Source organism: Hydra viridissima, unplaced genomic scaffold (assembly GCF_058129835.1).
Source record: "Hydra viridissima isolate aposymbiotic clone 2 unplaced genomic scaffold, HvirCarnegie_v1 scaffold_5, whole genome shotgun sequence".
NCBI classification, from domain to species: Eukaryota; Metazoa; Cnidaria; class Hydrozoa; order Anthoathecata; family Hydridae; genus Hydra; species Hydra viridissima.
The window spans coordinates 4,659,995-4,683,517 of record NW_028324304.1 but is presented as its reverse complement, the minus strand read 5'-3'; the positions used below and the strand labels follow the sequence as shown (position 1 = coordinate 4,683,517).

At 29.7% G+C, this 23,523-nt stretch overlaps 2 protein-coding genes, 1 long non-coding RNA gene and 1 pseudogene across 4 annotated transcripts; 1 reads left to right on the top strand and 3 right to left on the bottom strand.

Annotated features, from left to right (window-relative positions):
- Positions 1–932: 932 nt before the first annotated feature.
- LOC149888107 (uncharacterized) lies at positions 933–23,180 on the top strand. Of its 2 annotated transcripts, XR_016452744.1 has the most exons (6): positions 933–1,125; positions 6,121–6,349; positions 16,888–17,019; positions 21,557–21,583; positions 21,784–21,917; positions 22,313–23,180. XR_016452744.1 is itself a non-coding variant. In XM_090088208.1 (5 exons), exons 2-5 carry the CDS (start codon positions 6,121–6,123, stop codon positions 21,840–21,842), a joined length of 447 nt encoding a protein of 148 aa, XP_089944334.1. In that variant the 5' UTR covers positions 933–1,125; the 3' UTR covers positions 21,843–22,200. The 2 variants fall into 2 exon arrangements, 1 of the variants encoding a protein (XP_089944334.1); XM_090088208.1 differs by lacking the exon at positions 22,313–23,180 and having other exon boundaries at positions 21,784–22,200.
- LOC149888110 (uncharacterized) lies at positions 1,272–4,321 on the bottom strand. Its single transcript, XM_090088206.1, has 2 exons — positions 4,198–4,321; positions 1,272–3,988 (listed from the first exon to the last, which is right to left on the bottom strand). The coding sequence occupies exon 2, from the start codon at positions 3,933–3,935 to the stop codon at positions 3,426–3,428; it is 510 nt and encodes a 169-aa protein (XP_089944332.1). The 5' UTR covers positions 3,936–3,988; positions 4,198–4,321; the 3' UTR covers positions 1,272–3,425.
- Positions 10,375–14,948, bottom strand: LOC149888109 (uncharacterized). The gene is made up of 2 exons (XR_016452745.1): positions 12,956–14,948; positions 10,375–12,867 (listed from the first exon to the last, which is right to left on the bottom strand). It is a non-coding gene; the product is annotated as an uncharacterized LOC149888109 (long non-coding RNA).
- On the bottom strand, positions 20,255–21,177 carry LOC149888108 (uncharacterized; annotated as a pseudogene).
- Positions 23,181–23,523: the final 343 nt, after the last annotated feature.

Genomic DNA, 23,523 nt, shown 5'->3' with positions numbered 1-23,523 from the left:
ATAACTTTGACTCAATAGTTAATCTTGCTATATTACTTAAACGACTATGGACCATTGTTGATCGGTGCATGTTCTTAACTCTTTTAAGAGTAGAGAATGATCTCTCAGCCTCGCAATTTGGTATGGGAATAGTTAGAAACAAGCGATATGCTATATAAACATTTGGAAATACATCAATAATATCGGTTTCAACAATCCAATTTAAAACATGCAGAGGAATCAATGTGTTTTCAGTCTCAGATTTATCTTTTTTATGCGAAAAAAAACCCCGGAGGCTGCAACTTTAATAATGTTACAAATTGTTCTATTTCAAATATGAAACTATCTTCTAATCATTTGAGTACACGTCTACAATTTTTTTCGCGCTAACTTGCAATTCCATGGTACTAATAGTTAACAGCTTCGATAGAAATCCAAATAACTTATTTACGTGGTTGTAACCATCACTTCTTATGGTTAATTGTGTCACAGGTTTGTCAATAATGACAAAAAATGTATTCACTCGAAATTTGTCGGATACGCTTAAAGAATCAACTTGGTTTTCTCCGTTGCTCAATTTTTTAATTACCTTTCTTTTGTTCTTATCCGAATAGTCTTTTTCAATAAACGAGCTAAGTTTTTTTTGTAGAAGTAGTTGCGCTCCTTCGTTGTCAAAGACCGGAAAAAAATATATAATGCAGCGTTTTTGTTGACAGTTATTTTAATTTTTTGCTTTTGTTTTCAGACAATTTAGTAAATTTAACTTTGGCTCTTTTAAGTTATTAAAAGATTTAATTTTCAGAGTTAATAAAAAATTATTTACTTTGAATCGGGGCCCCTAAAATTGTGGGGCCCGCGACTACAGCCCCCCCCCCCTAGCCGCCCCCCCCCCTTCAACCGCCACTGGTTAATCCCTCAGCAAAATGACGCTTTTGTTGTAAGTTAATGCGACTATTATAGCAGATAAGTTGATTAGTCAAACCGTAACGAATTTCGTTTATTTTAACTGAGGTTATTTAACATAGCAGTTAACTTAAGTTAACTGAGGTTATTTAATATAGTAACAAAGTTTAACATGACAGCCAAAACATAAACGCTTGAAACCACTTTAAAAGAAAGGCAAGCTTTAAAAAGTCATAATTTCAGGTAGGTAGTTTTGAAAATATTATACTGTTATTGTAAACTTCTTCATATATCTACGTGTTATAAACAATAACGTTTATTTGAATTATTACTAAGTACTAAACAAAAAAGGAAAATATAATGCATTAGTTTATATATTGCAAGTAATTTGATTGTGTTTTATTTTGTTATGCTAAATTTAAGACACGTTTAACCAATTACCAAAAAAAAAGACAATCAATTTACCGAAATTACAAAGAAAAAAGCCTGTTAGAAAAAAACGATAAAAATGCGATAAGAAAGTGACGTAATTTTTTTTTTTTTTTTTTTTTTATTTGTTAGTAGTGACTCGATATCACCGAAGTGAATATATCAGGATTAAGAAATCATTGAAATTTTTTTTTGGAAACAGAGTCAAATGCATTCTAAATTTCTTTCATAAAAATAAATAAAAAGAAATAAAGAAGAGCGTATAATAATTTATCCAAGATGAGAACACCTATTTAAAAAAAATTTTATTACCGTCTCATAAGTTAAAAACATATTGTAACAAGTTTGGTGTTAAATTTGTGACTTTCTAAAAAGCTAAAAATTTAATGTGACTATAAAAGCCGAAAATTTAATATGTGATTTATAAAAAGTCAAAAGTTTAACATTAAACTTTTTATAACTTGTTTTTAAATTTAATTTTACGGTAAAACCACAATAAAAAATTACAATCCGCCAAAAATAACAAATTTTTAAAGTTAAAAAAGAGATTCTATCACACGTGTCTTCGCATGTAGAAATTAAACTACTTTAAAATTTCACTTTTCACATTGTTTTTCACAGATTTTCCACTGCTCCACTTTCCACTGCTCAGGAGCACCAGCCCCAGTGGAAAATCTGTGAGTTGAGGTGGCACTACCCTAGATTTTTTATTTTTTAAAATTTGATATTTTTCTTAAAATTAGAAACTTTGTTAGATAGTAGTTTATTAACTAAATATAAAAAGCATTATCAAAATAAAAAATTGTTGTCAAAAGATGCTTACTCATCAATGCTGAGTCAGCATAAAAAAAGCAAGAAACGTTCAGTTACAAGAACATAAATAACTTGAGTAATATTTGAGACTTAAAAAATTTGAGACTTAAAATATTTGAGACTTAAAAAATTTGAGACTTAAAAAATTTGAGACTTAAAAAATTTGAGACTTAAAAAATTTGAGACTTAAAAAATTTGAGACTTAAGCCTCAAATTTTTTAAGCCTATAGCTAAATGATTGGTCGAGGGCTCCTAGAATAGTTTTTAAAAATTATTTGGCCTAACTAAAATGGCAGTTATAGAGCTGCAAGGGATATAAAAAATGGTCCATAGAGTATGTAAAATAGGGGATTCTGACCAAAACAAATAATACTTTTTATTTATTCTACTACCAGCCCTTTCTACAATATCAATAGATAAACTGTGAAAATTTCAAACAAAAAGAGTTAATAGTTTCTAAGTTATTCGTGTTCTAGTTTTAGAAATATTCAAAAATTAGAAAACTGAGAAAAACAACTTTTAAAATAAAAAAAGTAATAAACTAAAAAAACTCAATCATTAAAAACATCAAAATGTGGCCAGCACAATACGATTGACCACCCTTAACCTCTTTCTCTTTGTCAAAATAACCTTTTTTGAGTAATCCTAATGTCTTTCTTCTTTTTTTAGTTCTTTCACTTGACTTTAACTCAATATATTTTAGACGTTTTTTGTCAAATCGCTGTGCACTAAGATCGAAATAGTATTTTTTAGGACAACGATTCCAAATTAATTGATTGAATGACTCGTTACACTTTTGAGTCAAGCCACGCAAACACTTTTTAAGATACTCCACTTTAGACAAGTCTTGAAAAATTGCTTTTAATTTGCTCATTATAAATTCTGGCAAATTAACTGCACTATTATATGTTTAGTTACTTTATCAGACTGTCATTTGCACCAACTGCTTTTGCCTTTAGTACAAAATAAGTGATGTGTTTCGTCTGAAGCAAAAGCAGTGCAGGGATACAATGTTGTAATGACAGAGTTACGCATCTCTAGTAAATTTGATGTATTTTCCCTAATTGCTATGCCTTCATAATTTTGAAGTGTATTAATTGCTTAATCCGTTAATCTTCCCTTTCCACATATTTTTTTACCATCCGATAATATCTTGCTTTTCAATTCATTTCTCATTTGCTGACATCTATAACCTGTTCTTTTTTGATAATGACCTATGGATTATAGTTTTTCTGGAATCAATCAATCTCCATATGGTTTTAACTCAAATACTTTTGAAAAAGAACTAGTATCTCTGTCACCTAGATACTTAGCATAGCGAAGCTTGTATTTTTGTACAGAGGAAGAAAATATTTTGCTGCTTCCATTGACCCTGCTGATCCAGAATGGTTTATTTGACAAATATGTTTCATCTTCCACTCATCAAACTTTAAAGAATTCTTTTTTTTACTCCATATTTCACAACTTTTGCAAAACTTGGACATTACATAAGTGTCAATAACTTTTTTGTATTTGTGCACTACCACAGCAATAAGACCATTAAGGGAAGAATATCCCCTTTTCTGCCAAGTACCATCAACAGAAACAGGGCAATCAACAAGACTTGATGAATCATTATTTAGTTTTAAAAAACTTTGTCTTACTTCAATAGCAGAATTTTTCATACTATAAATTGCAGCTTTTTGATATGCGATATTTAACTCGCCATTACCTCTGTTATTATTTCGATAAGTCATAGTGGGTGGCATGTTCGTAATATTTGAAAAGCATATCATTGATTTTCTGTCACATCCTATTTCACGAAATGCCATTAGACTGCAAATATTGACTTCATGAGGTTTATTTCCACACTTTTCATTGTTTACTACAGGAGATGTAAAAAAATTATCAATGTTATCACAAATTATCAATGTTATCACAATGAATACATTTAACTTTTAAAGACAAAAAAAATCGTTTACGCAGCAACATATTATGTGATATTTCCAAATATGACACCAAGAGTACTTTTCAATAATTAATTTCACCTGTTTAAAATGAATTATAAAGTAAAAGTCATTAAAATCATAATACTTTTGTTTATTTTTGTTCATGATTTGAATTTTCTTTACATCACTGGTGTCACCAGTTGAACAAAATTCTAATACATCTTTGTTAGTGTGAAACTTCCCTCGAAATTTTCTCTTGCTTTTTCTGTTGTTGTACCATGTTGTACTTGCTTTTTCTGTTGTTGTACCTTTTGATAATTTAATATGGCATGGATTAGAAGCCATTATTAAATAAGGCAAATGCTTTTAGTGACGTAGGTCAAATGATAGAAGTTTAGCAATTTTAAATTTTTAATTCATAAAATTAGTGATGATTAGTTCAGAGATGATAAATTTGGTGAACGTAGAGCCAATAAAAGTTTGTGTTTGTTCAAAGAGAATTGTTCTAGCTGACAAACTAAATCAAAAGTTTACTTTTTTGGCCACAAAGTTAAAAAACGTTTATTTAAGAACATATTTGCATTTCGGACTTTAAACTAAAACATCGTGATATATTTTATTCTTTACTGTAAAAAAGTTTTAAATAAACCCTACAGTAATATTAATTGATTCATTCGTTACCTTAAACCAATTTATGGCTTTCTTAACACATTAGTAGCGTAATCCTGGGGATACCTGAACATACGAATTGTGAAGAAATAATCACATCTTTCTAACAAGCTGGCTAGAATCCTTAAAATACTTTTTTTAACAATAAATTTGTTAACACAATTTATCATCTTCTGCTTTATATTTCGGTCATTGGTGACTTTTGGATTTTTAAATCTTTACCATTAACAAAGACGTTAAATATTTTATCAAATGACTCAACACCAGAAAAAACGTCCCTTAATGGCAAAAACAAACCACCACGATCTTTCGTATTTATCACAGAATGAGATTTCAATCATTAAGCAGTTTGAATGGTTCCATTCAACTTTGGAATTTCTCAGCAGAGTCTGTTTTAAAGATAACGACCATTTGGTTTAACATTTCGATTGGAAAATATGTTTGCAATTATTTCATACGAGAGTCCAGAAAGTTTTTCGCTTGAAACAGTTGAAGCATCAGTAATCAAATGATTTTTAGATTTTAAAAGGGAAAACGTGACTTGTAAAAAACTGATTTTCTTTTTTTTCTTGTAAATCTTTTGATTTTTTTTGAATTTTTTTTGCTGGTGATACAGAACTTATATGTGTGTTGGAGATTCCTTGGTTTGGTCAAAACTATCAGTAGTGCTTTCTGGCTAATAATTATGTGTTAAATTATTTTCTTTGTTGAGCTAATTTATGGCAGTGGAAACATCAAATTTTCTTATTTTCAACAAAAGATAAAAATGTTGGTAGTGGATTCACTGGTGTTCGTATTGTAAAGAGTTTCCTTTTTGTCTTTTGAATATTTGAATATTGCAGAAAATACAAAAATTTATGCACAGCATTCAATTTTAAAATGGGCTTATGATGATCATTTTTATCTGGGATGCATTAATTGTATTCTGACATTTAAAAAATGGTCGCTACAGATAAAAGTAACAATTAACAATTAATCAATTCAAATCTACAATCTATCTTATGCAAAATTTAGAATTCTTATAAGGAAATTATGGAAGGATTTCGTACCGCTTTTTACATATCTATTAGAAAATCTATATGCGGTACAAGAATTAACTATTTTATGATGAAACTAACAAAGAAAACAGCTAATTAAATTGAAAGCTTCGGCAAGGTAAAAGAGAGGATGCTGGGAATTTACTCTCTAATTTATATGTAATTGATTGTTTCTGCTCGATATAATAATGGGCGAATAAAATAGAACATAAAAATCTGCTTCACTTTTAGTTTGTAAAAAGCCAGGAGTTAGACATTAATTTATATATCATAGGTCATTAAGTATATCAGTCTGGCTTGCCCTATTTATAACATACTGCAAATAAATTTATTTCTTAACATGTATATTATATAACTTTTAGATGATAATACTTCTACTAATTATCGGTGTATCTTCTTATGCGCAATTAGCCCAAACGGAATCAAGTATTGCTTGTTCTGCTGATGGTACTGAATTCTTCAGTGAAGAGGATCTAATGACTTTTAGCTGCAAAGAATATTGCGGCTGTGAAGCCGAATTATTTAAGCGAGCTCTATGCGAGCGATGCTGTTGCTCTAACTCTACACAACCAACCACACCATCAAAGAATAGTAAGTTGCCACTTGTGTTTAAATCATGGATTACTGTAGTAACAGGCCATACCAGCGCGCAGTGTAAAAGCAAAAGTAGTTGTTAATTAGAGAAAAAAATAAAATATGTTGCCAAAAAAAAAAACAGGGCAATTTTTTAAAAAAAGGTTTTTAAAGAACTTCATGAGTTTTTCCAGAAAAAAAAGTTTAAACATATTAAAACAAAAAGTTTTTATTTTAATTTAGACGCAATTTAATGATATTTTCTAAGTTTAATGTATGAACATAGTGGCCGAGAGAAATTTCGGGCTCCTGGGGAAGTTTTTTTAAGGGGCCCTCATTATGATCAATTTTATACCCAGGACTAATAGAAGCGTGCTCTGGCCATTGAAAATTAAAAATAAAAATTAAATCTTTTATTTGTCAACACTATTTAAATCTTTTAAAAATTATTTAAAAAAATTATTTTTACACATACGGGGCCCCGGGAATCTTCTCCGTCCAGCCCCCTTCCTCTCGGCGGCCATTAGTATGAATGATAAATTGCAAGTTCAAGTAAATTTACATATAAATAAACTTTAAACATAAATATTTATAAGTTAAAATTGTTGCGTTTAAAATTTACGTTTAAAATTCCTTTAAACGTAAATCACACTACAATGGTATTCTAAACCAGCAAACATGAATATTTCATGTTAAGTCCCTGAGGGAAATATTTAACAAGTAAACATTACTGTATGTTCACTTAATAAGTACAGACTTAACCCTGCGTTAAACTATTTAAGTGTTTAAAGTTTTGTTATTTGCCTCTGTTTAGTAAAAAACTTCTTTCTATTGTTTCAAATAAGATTTTATTAATTATTTTTTGCTTATTTCAAATAAGATATTACTAATTCTTTTTACTTATTATTTTTTGGGCTATAACATTAATTTTAAGGAAAAATATTCAAACCATTTTTTGCATGTGGAAAAAAAGTTTTAATCGGTAAAAGTACTTTTGTTTTAATAAATAATTGCAATCAGTTCAAAAGGATTTTTTGAAAAAGGGACTTCAACAGAATCGTTACTCTCAATTAAACGTAATAATTATTTTAAATTCTTATGTTTACATTGCTATCTTTCAGTTTTTTTATTGAAAGTTTTGAAAATTACATTCAAAAATGTGAAAACACAAGAAGTATAGTGAAGATCTTTGTTAATTAGCTTGCACTAGACAAAACAAATTTGGAAAAAAAGTGTTGTGGACTGGGGAAAGTAGATATAATTTGTTTTTATCGTATATAGTATGTTAGAGGTCCGAAAAACAAGAGAAGACTCCCAGTACACCATACCAACTTATAGAGAATGAAATGTTTTTCACGTGATCGTGTAGAACAATTATTTCAAATTGAGGGCTTTATGAATGCCATATACTACCTTGGTGTGAAGTCCTAGTTTTCGATATCATAAATTATAAGAGCAAAATTATACTAATAAATAATGAATAAAAGTTCTTGTCTTTGGATAATATTGTAGAATTATCAACAACTTTTCAGTTTTACCCTATTTTAGGCGTGAATTCATTCAAAAAAGTCTTAATTTAAACTGCCATGTAGTTTGAGGTGATGACAAAGACATAGTATTATAGTTTGTGAGGTATTAAAGAAAGTCCTAAAGAAAGTCCTAAAGAAAAAAATCATAATGTTTAGTATTGTATATTTATTGAATATTAAAATGACTGATACACTAAAGAAATTATTTTTCTGACAGAAATTTATTAATTCTGCACATAAAATAAAACATACAAATGCCTTCAAGGGAGCGGGAGTGTTCAAGTCAGCGAGTATGTTCGCGGTATGACTATCTTTACCAAGAATTATTTCTAAAACTTGATCTTTATGTTAACAAAAAGCAATGAATTTTTTTGAATATAAAAAATTTATATGTATAATTTTTTTTTCTGACTTCTGTCACTGAAAGAAAAGAGAAAGCGAGCGATTTTTGTTTAAATTGTTTTTTTTATCTTCTGCAACGTCGTTTGGACATTAAAAGCAAACTTTTTCTGAATTGTTTTTTTTTTATTACACAAACTGGTTTTTATCTTTTCTATTAAAACGTTAAAATAAATTAAATTTTTTATTATTATTTTAAACTTATATTTAACTATTAACTTCTTATTAAAAATCTGATACTTCAAATTATTATTGAAGTTAAAATGTATTTTTTTTAATTATAAAAAGCAATTATTTTTAAAAACAATTATTAAAAAAATTAAAAATACTTTTCGTTAAGCAATGGAACTGCAATTAATTTAAGTTATTTTTTTACGTTCTTCGCTTTAACGACACTGAACCTTTTGATTAAATAGTTTATTTCCAAATAAACAAAAACTTTTATTTTTATATTCGATTAACAGAAAACATTACAACAAAAAAAAACTATTTATTTCCAAGATGTCGAACGAATTTGTTAGGAACAAGGAAAAGTAACTTCAACTCCTTTAGTTATATGAGAAAGTATATTCAACACTTGAAAAACAAAAGCAGTATAACCTCGCCACTGTTCCTAATTTTGAACTCAATTTTCTCTGGCATTAAGGAGATGCCAGAGAAAATTGAGTTCAAAGATTGGTAAAATTTTTGCAATTTTCTCTGGCATTAAGGAGATGCCAGAGGAAATTGAGTTCAAAATTTGGAAAAATTTTTTGCAATTTTTAATTATAGATGACAGCTATTTTCAGCAATTTAACAGGATGAATTTTTCTCATAACAAGTGAGGAGGTACAAAAATTAAGATTAATATGCACCTTTCGAAAACTATATTATTCTTTAACCAACATTCGAAAATATTTAGTAACAAAGTAAACGTTGCATCATTAATGCTTGTTATACTAAGCATCAGCGTTACCGCACCGTCGGTAAAAATGCGTAAATTTGTGTAAAATTGCGTAAAATGCGTAAATTTGCGTAAAAATGCGTAAATCTGCGTAAAATGCGTAAATTTGCGTAAAAATGCGTAAATCTGCGTAAAATGCGTAAAAATGCGTAATTACCGCGGTAATTTTGCGTAAAAATGCGTAATACGCAAATTTACCGCACTTTTTACCGTTTTTATCACTTTTTACCGCTTTTTATCACGATTTACCGCATTTTATCACAATTTACCGCTTTTTTTGCTGATTACCGAAAAACTAAAAAAAGATATTTCAAATTGCTTTTTGTATTTCTATTAGTAAATATTACATATACTGTTTAAAAAAAACAAGTTATTAATGAAAAATTAATCATCAGATATATCATCATCTGTCTCTAATAAAATATTTGCAAGCTCAGATGCTCTGTACTTTTTTTTCTCATTCCCCTATTCAACTCCATTACATTAATTAATTTTGCTTTTTGGCTAGTACTACTACTACTTTGTCTTTGTTGAAGTGTCATTGGAATAAACAAATGAGAGACTTTGAGTTTGGTCTTCACCTAGAGTTCCTTCATACTCTTTTTGTTGAGCTAGAGTCCTTGACTCTAGCTCAACAAAAAGAGTATGAAGGAACTCTAGGTGAAGTGTGTAGCTGTAACTGTTGCTGCTCTTTAATTTCAGGACTAGTTTCAGTTTCTGATATTTGGCTAGGAGCCCAGCAAGCACACAACGTTGTAACAACGTTGAAATATTGTTGATCAACGTCGATCAACGTTATTTCAACGTTGTTTCAACGTTGTGTGCTTGCTGGGAGAAGTCTTTTTAGGTGCACCTTTTTTTTTAGTTTTAGTTTGACTTTGTAATCTTCCCTGTTGGTGAGTCTTCTCAGTTGGTGGTGTAATATGTGGTAACTTATATGGCTCTTCTTCACAAGTTTTTTCCCAACCTTTGAGGTTAGAAGGAACCCTTGTGTACTTTTGACTTATAAAAAACTAACATGCTAGTGTTTTCTGGTTTTGCATTATGCCAAAAATCTGTATCTGTCCTATCTCCTACTAAAAACATTCTTTCTGATTAAGCAGAAGTCACAGGTATAGCCAAGTAACTTCTAGTCAGACCAGCTAGCAAAGGTGACTCATTTTTATCTTGCTTCCAATATTCAAAAGCATCCACATTCCTTTCAGGTAAGGCTATATACTTTTCTGATACTTGTCACATTCAAACATCAAGGGTGGCTTGAGCTTTGATTGGCTTTGCTGTAAAGTCCCAGGACGCTTGCTGAAACCTGCCTCCTGTCTTTCAAAAACTCAAGGTCCACTGGATTAATAGATTTGTCAAGGTCTGATGTCATTAGCGATGTATAATCATCAACCAATGACTCATAGAACTAGATTGTGTTGGGTAATTGTCAACCAATTCCTTGATGGCAGTTTCCCTCCCTTCTTCACTGTATGCAATATTTTTAAGTGTATATCCACTATAATATGGGCGCAGAAGCGAACCTACATTACAGTATTTGACTCTAATGCCATTATTTGATAGATTTTTTTAAAATTCTTCCATGAACTTGTGTAGGCACTCTGCAACTTGAGGGTCACGCTCTTTACCCTCATTTACGGTTCTTTTGCAAAGCAAGTGGAGAACTTATTTGTCTTTTTGAACTTTATGCATGGTCACCTGTTTTTCAAAAGACCAGGAATAAGAGCATTGCTTAAATTCTGTCAGAAACGTTAAAATGTGACAAATATCCTCTTATGGTACTGACTTATTAGCCTCTTTATTTTCATTATCAGCTTTTTACATCTCGTAAAAAGATAGAGGGTGGCAGAATCTGAAAAAAAATAGCCAAGTTATAAATTTTAAAAAGGATGCAAATTACAATGTTTTAACAGTAGATAGTTCATAAAAAATAAATGCATGAACCACAATACACATTGATGTGTTTTAAGTAATTCAAATTTTCGTTCATTTTACCGCATTTACGCGAAATTTCAGCCATTTAAAATATACTAAACTACAGTAAGAGTAAAACACTTACTTTAAGTGAGTTTTAACTCCACTGGTGCAACCTTAAGACAGCTCAATCACTTTTTTGCACTCAGCAAATCCTGATTTCTTGACAGAGCCAGAGATGTTATCCTCTTCTCTGTCAAGCTTGGTAAAATAATTCCAAAGAGACATACTTTCTTGAAGATGGTTTGATTTGTTAGTGGTTTTGGTGTACTTATCAGATCACTGAAGCAAGAACTTTGAGACTGGTAGTCTCTCTTGACTTTAATCAAGCTTATATAGAAGGCTATTTTAATTTTAGAAGTTAATTAATTATTTAACAACTTGGTAAAAAATTACTTTGTTTTTATCTGACTTGATAAAAACAAAGTAATTTTTTACCATAATAATTACCGCTTTTACAAACTTTTATCACTATTTACCGAAATTACCGATTTTTACCGCTTTTACGCAGTTTTACCGTATTTACGCAATTTTACTGTTTTTACGCATTTTTACGCAATTTTACCGATTTTACGCATTTTTACGCAAATTTACCGTCTTCTATAATAGGAAAGCGTAAAAATGCGTAATACGCAATTTTACCGTATGCGGTAAAAATGCGTATTACGCAATTTTACCGCACTGCGGTGAAAATGCGTAATACGCATTTTATCGCATTTTACCGAAAATATTTTACCGTCGGTGCGGTAACGCCAATGCTTACGTTATACTCACTCATGTCAACTCCAATGATGAACTAGGAAATATTTTCTAAACCAGATAAATAATGAACCACAATAACTCTAGATTTTAAAAATCAAGCTGAACATGTTGTTCTTATCACAATAATTGCTTTGAAATAAACTCAACAAGACATTTTTTCAATTTTTTTCCATATTCTGGATGACTTTTGTCTCTCTTAAATATCTGCCACTGGCCTGTGAAGATGTAGTGAAGAGCTTCAATGCTTTTTTCACTTTAGACTTTAAGGGAACAGTTTTTACTGGTTATAAAATGTTCAACATGATGAAAAACTGTATGAATTTTTGGTATTGTTGAGATGCTAATTGTTAGAAAAAGCATTCGGAATTTTTTAATTCTTAGGTTGCATCCTTACTCAATTTGTTTCAGAAGCATACCTCAACCACATTGTTGAATTTTCTCATTAGCTTATCTGAAAAGTAGAATAGTTTCAAAAGCATTTTTCTTCTCAGCATAAAAGTGAAGGTGATCAATACTCGAGAACTTTTCTGCAATCTGGACCTGCAAACTGACAAGGTGAAATATAAATAGAAGTCAACCATTCAATAATTTCAAGCTATTTTTCTTTCAAAACCTTGAGAATATGGTTAACCACATCCATCATTAGGTGGAGTTCCATGGGAGGGACAGCATCAATGGTTGGGAAATAGTCAAAAGCTATGAACAAAATTGGAGCTTGCACAGCATTAGAAAAATCTCTGGCTTTTTTTAACATCTCCAACAGACTTCAACAAGGCTTCATTGTCCTTTTTATAGTGTGCCTATTGTCCGTGGAGATCCTGATTTTTCCAGTTCTTTAGCACTAACATCACAGCAGCACCATGGATGCATTCTAGAATGAGAAGGCCACAAAGAATATTGGCCTTTTTCATGTCACAAGAAGCAACAAACTAAATTAAACAACAAACTAAAAAAAATAATAATAACATAAATAAATAAAAAATAAAACAACAAACTAAAAAAAAAAGAAAAAACAACTGAATTTCCTGAGCTTGAATAAAATTAAGAATGGTTTTGACATAACCATAAGTTTCTGGCACATCTTTTCCTATGGCTATTAGCATTTGGCACTTCAAACCAGAGTCTTTAGAAGATTTTTGATGCAAATTGAGGTCTGATGAATCAGCTTGATTATTTTCAGGTTTCTTTTCCAAACTCCAAGACTGACTTTCAAAAACCAAAAACTGACAAAATGATGTTGTTAGCATTTGCAAAGCTTTGGATGATCCTGTGAATAATTTAATAAAAAATTAAAAAATTGCATTGTAGTCATAAAATAAAACAGCTAACCTATATCATTTTGTATATATTACCTAATAAAACTAGAAAAGGACTCCTTGTGGTTGTTTCAGTCAAATAATAGTGATGAAAAAAAGCCTTTTTTGCAATCATGGTTGTTGCAAGCTGATCCTTTGAAGCAACTTCAGCTAGATTTTCACAAAAATTAGTTGTTGTGCAGTTGTGAAGTTTTCCTTTGCTAATTATCGAAAAATAAGAAGAGCACCTTTTTTGGCTTCAGGTGATAATTTTGGACTTTCAAACAATGGCTTAGCTAATGGATGTTTGGATTTTCCTTTAATTCGTGCTGCTTTACATTTAACACATTCACAATGAACAAAAGACCGAGTTTGTTTAGAAATATTGATTGTTGAAAAATTCATAAAATTATGGTAAATTGCATTAACTTATTAGATAGCTTTTCTCAGTGATGTCCTATAACTCTCACAAATTCCAGAGGGAGTGCAAAGGTTTTCAAAATCGGCCCCTATTTTGATTAATTCTTTGATATTTTGCTTCAAAAAGTCAAAACTCTTGATGCTTTTTAAAAACAAAAAATGCAAATTACTTTTTTACTTTCCTCATGATTTCGTGGAGGAGACATTTTGAAAAATGAGGAAAAATGCACTTTGTTTGTCATATTTTTGATAATCAATGAGGATTAACTTGATTTTGACCAGTACTTTAGTATTATGTCAGGGTAGTTTTTTTGCAAATCTTATTTTTATCAAAATGTGTACAGTTAATTTCTATAAAATGGCTCCTTCATGTAAATCATATTTGTTAGTCATTTTATATTGATTTAGTTGTTTATTGTCAAATTTGAATGAAAGTTTATAAAACTTTCAGCGAAAAAATATTGTAAAAAGGTAGTTAACTGATCGAAAAATTGAAGAAAATTTACTAAATTTTGAACTCGATTTTCTCTGGCATCTCCCAATCCCTGATTTTGGGGGCTATACTTTTGAAGCCAAGGGACTATATCTTATCATTCCACCCAAGGGTTCTCTCAGGTCTGCCAGATTAGGTCAACTCCAATAATTAAGAACAGTGACGCACAGGAGTAATGGAAAATAGTAAAATATGAGTCTTGGTATGAAAAAAAAGTGAATGAAAAAAAAGTGAATGAAAAGTGAAAGCAGCAAAGTTAAAAGGATCAATCATGTCATTATGGGGAAATGCTTGATTGCCTTGCAAAAAGAAAAAAGATATCCATCAAGTGGCCGTCATTGTCAAATAAAATGCAAAGTTTTCCGAACGCAACTACGACAGAACCTGAATAGATTGAACTTAGTGAGCATTTTTTGTCATGATTTACAAATTTTTTCTTTACATTTATATTTTTTTTCTATATATTGAGTTCAACCAAGTTGTTAATCAAACTACATTACACGACAATACCGCAGTCGCATAGCATTATTCGTCATAATTGGATAACTCGACCGATTATTCTATATCCAATTTCTATAACTGTCAAGAATTTATAATTGTTCATTTTTTTATATTTCCTAATTTAGATTTAACATCAAACTAGAGGGAAAGAGCAAATCCGGCGCATGTTAAAAGTCGGAAGAAAATCTCAGATCTTGAATCACAGCATTCATCCTTCATAATCGTACGCAATTCTGGTTTGTCTACTGTAACGAGGAAACAATTAGGAACTGAGAAAGAAAGCATAAGAAAAGAAAAAAAACTTGGACAGGTAAATGTTAAGATATATATCGGATCTAGTAAATATTAAGAGATAATTGAATAGAGCTTATTTCAGAGTATAGAAAGACGTCTTGGCCATTAACCAAAAAACCTAAACTTTTAAACAAGCAGAAACTTTTAAAATTTTATTCTCTATAAGAATTTCTAATTTAAAATGAGGATATGAAAAGTTCGCAAAATCCAGGAAACCATAAGTAAAGAAGATTTTATAACGGATTCAAAGATTTATTTAATATTTTGTTTTCAGATTAATTTGTGAATCGGCACGACAAAGAAAACGGAGATAAAAACTTAAAGAGGTCTTCGAAACAGTTTGTCAAAACAACCCTGAAGTATCAAGTGCTTTGAAACAGTTTATGCGAAACCACCCTGGACGACCACGCCTCGAAATTGATCAACCGGAGCTTTTATCAACAATCATAAAAATTGTGCAAAATTCATCAGCAGCAGACGAGCGTCGAAGAACAGAATGTCACCATATCGACCTTTTTTGTATTTAACGTTTCGAAAACTTTTTTTTTTGGGGTGGGGGGAGGATGTCTCACTTTTTTAATCAAAAAATGGTAGGTACGCAGTGGGGGAGGAGCTGGTTAAAAACATACAACTGCGTACAAGGGAGGAGGGGGGGTACTTTATAGACGTCCCCAAATGCTACTTAAAAAACTTTACTAAGCTACTAAATATTACTAAGCTACATTTAATATAAAATAAATAAATGATCTTCACCTTCTGTCAATAAGCAAAAATTTTTTTAATAAAAAAGGTTTTTTAAGCAAAAACTAGTCGTAATATTACTTTTGAACGCTCTTTTGAAAGGTAATGAAATTAAAAAGATTTAAATAAAACACTCGTATTACTTAATGTGGTTTACCACTATAATATCAATATTGTACATTCTGGTAAAAATGCTAAGAAATTATATTCCAAGGGACAACCTACACAGGTCTTTTAAATAAAACTAGATACAAGAAGCAATTGTTGCGCTTGAGTGTTGTCTTATCTTCAGTAAATTTCCTGAAAGATTCAGTAATTTATAAAAAGGGCACTTATTACCAAGTAGTATTATAATTGAATTAATACTACTTGGTAATGATCAAATATGATCAAAGGTATGTTTACCTTGAAAGTTTAACTTTTCAATTGACTTTTTTTTCATTTTAATTTGTTATACTGAGTTATTTTATGTTGCTCATTTATTTATAGATTATATCTTTATATCAACAACAGTATTTTCAGCGTTATCAGCTTGTTTATTAGGTCATTTAAAATTAAATGATTATATAAATGTAGCAAGCGTTAAAATGAAAAAGTTGTCAAAACTATCTTTATTCACCCCAAATGATAGTACCCAAAGATTTTGAGTGTATGAAATATGCTTAATGTACATACACATACTTATTAAATATTCACTAAATGAAGTTTATATATTTATAAGTATGTAAATATAGAGTTTTATTGAATTATTTTATCTACTCCCTTTAATTACAAATGTCACTAAGTAAATTTTATAAAAATAAAAAAAACTAATTTTATTTAGACGGTTTTGTGAAAAACTAGACCAATCACATTTTTGACATTTCTTAAAAAACGCATTTGTAGTTTAAAACACTGCCGGATTTCGAAATTTGCATCATTCCCTTTTGATCTTTAAAATAGTCAAGTTGTTAATGATCATCTGGTCTTTTAATTTTAAATGAAGAACACATGAAAAACCAATATGATGGTATTAACAACTCAAAAACGAAAAAAATCATGCAATCAGTTTTGTAAAACGCGACCCATTAATATATTTATTTGTTTAGCTACTTATTGATTTCTTACTTATTGGAAAAAAACATTTTGGGATGAATTACAATTTGCGGTTGTTTCATTAAAACGGTAATCTAGACCTGATTTTTATAAATGCATACATTTTTTAGACACAAGCGGACAGGATATTCGAAAAAACGATTATTTAAAAAAGTGGTTGCCGATTACTGTAATTGCACCTTTAACAATTATTATTGGGTTTACATTGCGCATATGCAGAAAGAAAAAATCATATACGAAAGGTATGAGTTGACATTGTAAAAAGTATTGTTGCTTATGTTTAAATCCTTTTGAAAATCTTATGAACTGCTGAACGCAACATTCTTAATATTGTTTACAACACTTCAGAAGAAGTTCAAAAGAATCTAAAAAACTATTATTATGTTGTTTATATTTCAAAATTCAATTAATACGTTAGTTATATATTTTCTGTATTTACTAAATTTTTTATTTAGTTTTTCGTTTTAAATGAGTTAAGAACTTATTTATTAAAGAGTATAATTTTGATATGATGAAACCTTTTAGAAAATCTTATTTTCGAGTATCTCTTTTTTAGTTAATTGCACCCGAAGTATTTCTTTCCACTTTTTTTTTTTTTTTTTCCCTCCACAGTTTTTATAAAGGTAGCAGCCATCAGAAAAAAAAACAAAAGCTCAGACCAATTTTTTAAATAAACTTTTATGCAGAATTTAATGGAATTAACAAGAGTGAAAACAATTTTTAAAAAAATCTAATTTAGTTTTTTAAATAATTAAGTTTAAGCGTTTTTTAGATAAAATTAATGATCTAAAATACAAATTTTTAAATAATTAGGTTTAATTATCCCCATGGCTGAAATTTTCTTTGTTCATTTATCTTACCCTATAATCAGATTTTTAAAGAAATATTGAGTCATGAAAAAAACTATTTTGCTTAATCATTTTACCTCTACTCAAACTCAATGATGAATCCTGTAACTTTTTGGTCAGGGGTGATGATGTAATAAAAACTCCCTTCTCCTCCTAAATTTATGGATTAGAGCTTGATATATATATATATATATTATTATTATTATTACTATTATTGTTATTATTATTATTATTATTATTATTATTATTATTATTATTATTATTATTATTATTATTATTATTATTATTATTATTATTATTATTATTATTATTATTATTATTATTATTATTATTATTATTATTATTATTATTATTATTATTATTATTATTATTATTATTATTATTATTATTATTATTATTATTATTATTATTATTATTATTATTATTATTATTATTATTAATATTATGTTTATTATTATTATTATTATTATAATTGTTATTATATAAACTAAATAGCGATCATCAGATGTTATAAACCGTAAAAAAACGTAACGACAAAAAAATACAAAAAAGTGCTATGAATACGAAAAAGTGCTAAAATTTATTTTCATGGCGGCCATTTGATATTAGTTCGCTTTGTTTATTGAGCAAGTCTAGTTTCGAAGTAATAATGTGGTACTTTTCGGTCAAGCACAAATTACAGTAAAGGCCACCAGGCTGAAATGGCTCTGCCTGATCGAGAATGTTCCATGTAAGTATGGGTTTTAAACCTTTACTTTTACCCTCCCATAAAAATTTAGAAAGTTCAGTGGAGTTTTCCTTACTTTTATAACGAAAAGAATTCATATGCTTACACCATCTGTCTGTAAAGGTTTTTTCAGTGAACCCAATATAAAAATGCCCCTTTTCTTGCTGCTGAGTTTTTAAATTGGAAATATAAATAAGGTTTTTCTTAAGGCATTTTTCATTTAGTGGGCATGCAGTGGTTTGTCGACAATTGCATGATTGGCTATTATTGTCAGTAGTATTAGATAGAATTCTTTTGTTATGAGCAGTAGTAATTTTTTTAATATTTGGGAGGCAGCTGTAACAAACTTTTACGTTGTTCCGGTTAAAAAGTTTGTGAAATTTATGGTCTTTAGGAAAGCATTTATCAATTAAACCCAAAAATATTTTTGCTACGTTTGTTTTAACGTTCAGTGAAAACGGAGGGTTAAACCAAATAACGTTTCGTTTTCGAGATCCTGCATCAAGTTTTATAACAACGCTCTCAATTCTTCCGGATTTAAAGGAAAATTTTTCCTTTAAATCCGGAAGAATTGAGAGCGTTGTTATAAAACGGTGCGGCTCTATCACAAACCTCTTTATTTGAAGATATATTACTGATGCGGTTAGAAATCATTTTCGGTATCGATTTGATGATGTTAGGTGGGTGATTGGAGTTGACGTTGATATACATAGGGTTATCTCCTTGATTTCTGTTTTTAAGGAGGAGATTAAGTGTGGTGTAGAGGAAGTTTACAATTTCTAAATTAGATTTAATAGTAATGTAAGGTTGAATTTATCTTTAAAAATGTTGACAAAATTTTTCTTTATTTTTTCTGACTGAGGGCCGTTGACATTATAGAAGCAGCAGAGACTATCATCTTACATACATACATACATAGACATACATACATACATACATACATACATACATACATACATACATACATACATACATACATACATACATACATACATACATACATACATACATACATACATACATACATACATACATACATACATACATACATACATACATACATACATACATACATACATACATACATACATACATACATACATACATACATACATACATACATACATACATACATACATACATACATACATACATACATACATACATACATACATACATACATACATACATACATACATACATACATACATACATACATACATACATACATACATACATACATACATACATACATACATACATACATACATACATACATACATACATACATACATACATACATACATACATACATACATACATACATACATACATACATACATACATACATACATACATACATACATACATACATACATACATACATACATACATACATACATACATACATACATACATACATACATACATACATACATACATACATACATACATACATACATACATATATATATATATATATATATATATATATATATATATATCATATATTACAAAAATTTTGCTGACAAAAGTGAAACAAATTGACATAGCTATTACAACGAAAGTCTCAATAGTCTCAATCATGAAGTCAAATTCATTTATCACAAAAATACTTGGATGCATTATCTGAACTTGTGCTTGCTATATGTGTCAAGCTGGCGCACTGTCTGCAACGGTACCGCAGTTTATTGTCTTGAGTAAATTCTTCACATAATATCGTTTCTCAACAAATATTTAAACGATCTTCAACACCATTATCGCTTCTTTCAACATCGATGTCACCAGTGTTAGCCTCTTTTGCAAATGTCAATGATGAAAACTTCGGAAATTGTGAAGTTTTTCTTTTTTATGTAATTTCTATCTTGTTTATTCCTAAAATTTTTAAACTTTCTTTGAAGTTTAAAATTTTTGATTTCAGAGAGCTTCCTTGACTAAATTATCAATTAGAATGGAAGTAGATAACTTGTTGCGGGTACCTTTGCATGTTTTTAATCAAGCTTTTGAAGTAGAAGAAGGAGGTATACTTCCTACTTTGAGGGAAGTACATGCATTTTTGTTAACTTTACAATTTTTTCATCTTTTTATTTTTAACAAAAATGGGTTGATGTTAAGAACAGCATTATTGGGTCTGTTTATTTCTACAGAAAAAGGATTGATAGTTGGTGCCTCAGGATTGGGTCTGTTTGTGACATGGGATAAATTAAAATCTTCATCCATTCATCGATCTTGTTGTAATGGATTTATGCCAGATGCTGAAAAGCCACTAGTGATATTAATTAGTATTGATGCTTTGTCCAAGCCTTGATTGAGCTTTTCTTGGATGTGATACCAACCAGCTATCAGTTTTACAGTTGTAATGACGTTTGAAAGGTCCATAAACAGTTTTATCCAGTGTTTGGAGTTTATGCGATGTATGGGGTGGGATTGTTAGAACATTTATACCACTCTTTGATGCTGAATCAATGAATTCAGTTGACTTATGTGTCTCATATTATCAAACATTAACAGCATGAAATAATATTTTTTAGAAAAAAAGGTTCATTCCACCATCCAGATTTTTTGGGAGAGCCATGGCACTCCCGAAATTCCTGTTTCTGTTGCAATTTCAATAGAAACAGGAATTGATTTTCTTAGAAACAATTCCTTAACATGGACACGTAAACTTCATTTGGAAAAAATATCCTAAAGATGTTTATTGAAGTTGAAGTATTGTTGAAATAACTGTTTCAACTGCTGTTTTAGAATTTAATGATAGAGCAGTTTAAATATACGAGATTTTTAAAAAACTGTCAATAAAACCGAGATTTTTTCTCGTAATTCATTTTTCAAAACTTAACAAGATATATAATAAAATTTCTGACTTAAAGATTTTCAGAAAGTCATCCTTGTTGTGTAATCTGGAGTTTGCACCTTAACAAAAACCTAATTCATTTTTTAAGTCATTATTTTTATAACTATAAAAAACAAACTTAACTGTAATGATATTCTGTAAGAGAAATTTGAGCCGCCTTTAATTTAAGAGTAACTGCTACCTTAATTGCAAAAGTTTATCATTTTACGGCAACATATTTTTTTAGAAAGTGCTGATTATGATTATATTTTCTTTTATAATAATATTTAATGTTTAAGACTTAAGAATATTGGATGAGAGAAAAATTCTTACGTTTTGTTAAAGTAGTTGTGCTTTCATTTTTTATTTAGCTTCTCATGATGAGGCCGGTAATACACGTGAGTAATTTTTTCAAATAAATTTCCGTAGCTTTTTTTTATCTACTCTTCATAATTATTGGATACGTCACGTTAAAGAAAGTTTTTTTGTCAAAAAATATCTTTATTGAGAATAAAAATACTTTCTTCTTAGAAATTTAAATAAGTAGATGACGTTAGTAGATGAATGTGACTTTCGATAACTTTTTTTTTTTATTTAGCGGGCAAGATCGTCATACTGACCAATAGGCAAAACGTCTTCAAAGAGACGTCTGTTTAGTGTCTCAGATATCTTGACACATCTGAGATAAAACTAAGACATTTAAAAGACGCCTTAAAGATGATGGTATATTAGGTATGTGGAATTCCGAATTTTTCCATCATCTACTTTTTACGGAATTTCTGAATACTGCGTTTTTGAGATTTCAACGATACTGGTGATATGATTTGGATCGCTTTACATCATTTAAATTAGTTTTCATAATAATAGTTTAAAAAATTTGCATGAACAATTAGTGTATGATCTCATATATTTTTTAACTTAATATTTAATCTAATACATCTTTTAACTTAATGTTTGATATCATATATTTTTTAACTTAATTGATTTAACGTTATTATTACACTTGAAGGTAAGAAACTTGTGTTTTCAAATTTTTATTAACAATAAAGTGTTCATTAAACTTCATTAAAACACAAGCTGAGTGAAATCTGATATAATTTGACTAATATTTTGCTTCTCTTTACTAGCTCACCTTATTCCACCATTGGACTTATTATATATAGTCAAGTGACTCTTTTGTCGTTAACATATGACTATCGGATTAAATATTACAATTATACTTCAGAGTATAAAAAAAGCGTTTTAAAACCAGAGATGGTAAATGGCAGAAATCTTCTCTGGTCCAAGTTTCAACCGCAGCTATTGGCGGCCGCTTCCCAAAACTTTCTTTGCCTGCAGAATATTCTGGCTTCCAACTCCAGATGCTTCTGCCTCCCAATTGGGGGCCGCCGTTAGAACTTTGTTTTAGAGGCAGAATTTTTTGGATGCCACCGCCAATCGGGAGGCGAAAGCCACTGGGGGCCGCCGTCAGAAAATATTTTGGAGGCAAGGTGAATTGGAGACCGCCTCCATTGGCTTCTACCTCCAAATTGACGGCAACCGCTAAAAATTTTTATAGAGGCAGAATGTTTTGGAGGCCACCGGCGATCGGGAGCCGGAAGCCACTGGTGGCTGCCGTAAGAAAACTTTTTGAAAGCAAGATGATTTGGAGACCGACTCAAGTGGCTTCGACCTCCCAGTTGGTTGCAGCCGCTAAGCTGGAAGCGAAATTTTTTCCTCCCGTCGCCTGAAGTTGAAGAGAAAGGGGCAAAATTTTCATTAAAAAAAATTCAATCTTTAAATTGCTTGCTAATTTAAAAACGTTTGTTTTTAAATAAACAAGCAATTGTTAATTTTAAAAACAAACGTTTTTAAATTAACAAGCAATTTAAAGATTAAAAGCATAGATATTACACAAAACACAAGAATTTATCAGCAAATAACAAATATTGTATATAATGAACCGCGTATTGGTGTGAATGACAATTTTAATATTCTTAAATATATTGGCATTTAAAACGTGATGATCCTAATTGGAAGGAACTTTAGAATATTGCATTTTCTCAGGTCAAAGTTGAACGAGATTTTAGTAGTTTTGCAATGTTCTACACCCATTTCAGAACTCGGCTTTCGGATGAAACATTGAACGCGACTTCAGTAGTTAGACAAAATTTGGATTTGCTTGACAAAGTCAAATTCTCTTTATTACGTTAATCATATATAAAAAAAGATTCTATTTAATGTTAGTTGTTTTAAAATGGAAAATAATTCGTGTCTTTGAACACTCCGTAAAATTGACTTATTTCAATGATTAAATCAATTTTTATTTAAGCTTATGTAATAGAAAAAAAAAAAAAAA

Coding starts and splice junctions, on each gene's coding strand:
- LOC149888107 (XM_090088208.1), top strand. CDS start 6,121: ATGATAATACTTCTACTAATTATCGGTGTATCTTCTTATGCGCAATTA. Junction 6,350..16,887: donor AACCACACCATCAAAGAATA/GTAAGTTGCCAC, acceptor TACATTTTTTAG/ACACAAGCGGACAGGATATT. Junction 21,584..21,783: donor TGATGAGGCCGGTAATACAC/GTGAGTAATTTT, acceptor TTTTTTATTTAG/CGGGCAAGATCGTCATACTG.
- LOC149888110 (XM_090088206.1), bottom strand. CDS start 3,935: ATGGCATTTCGTGAAATAGGATGTGACAGAAAATCAATGATATGCTTT.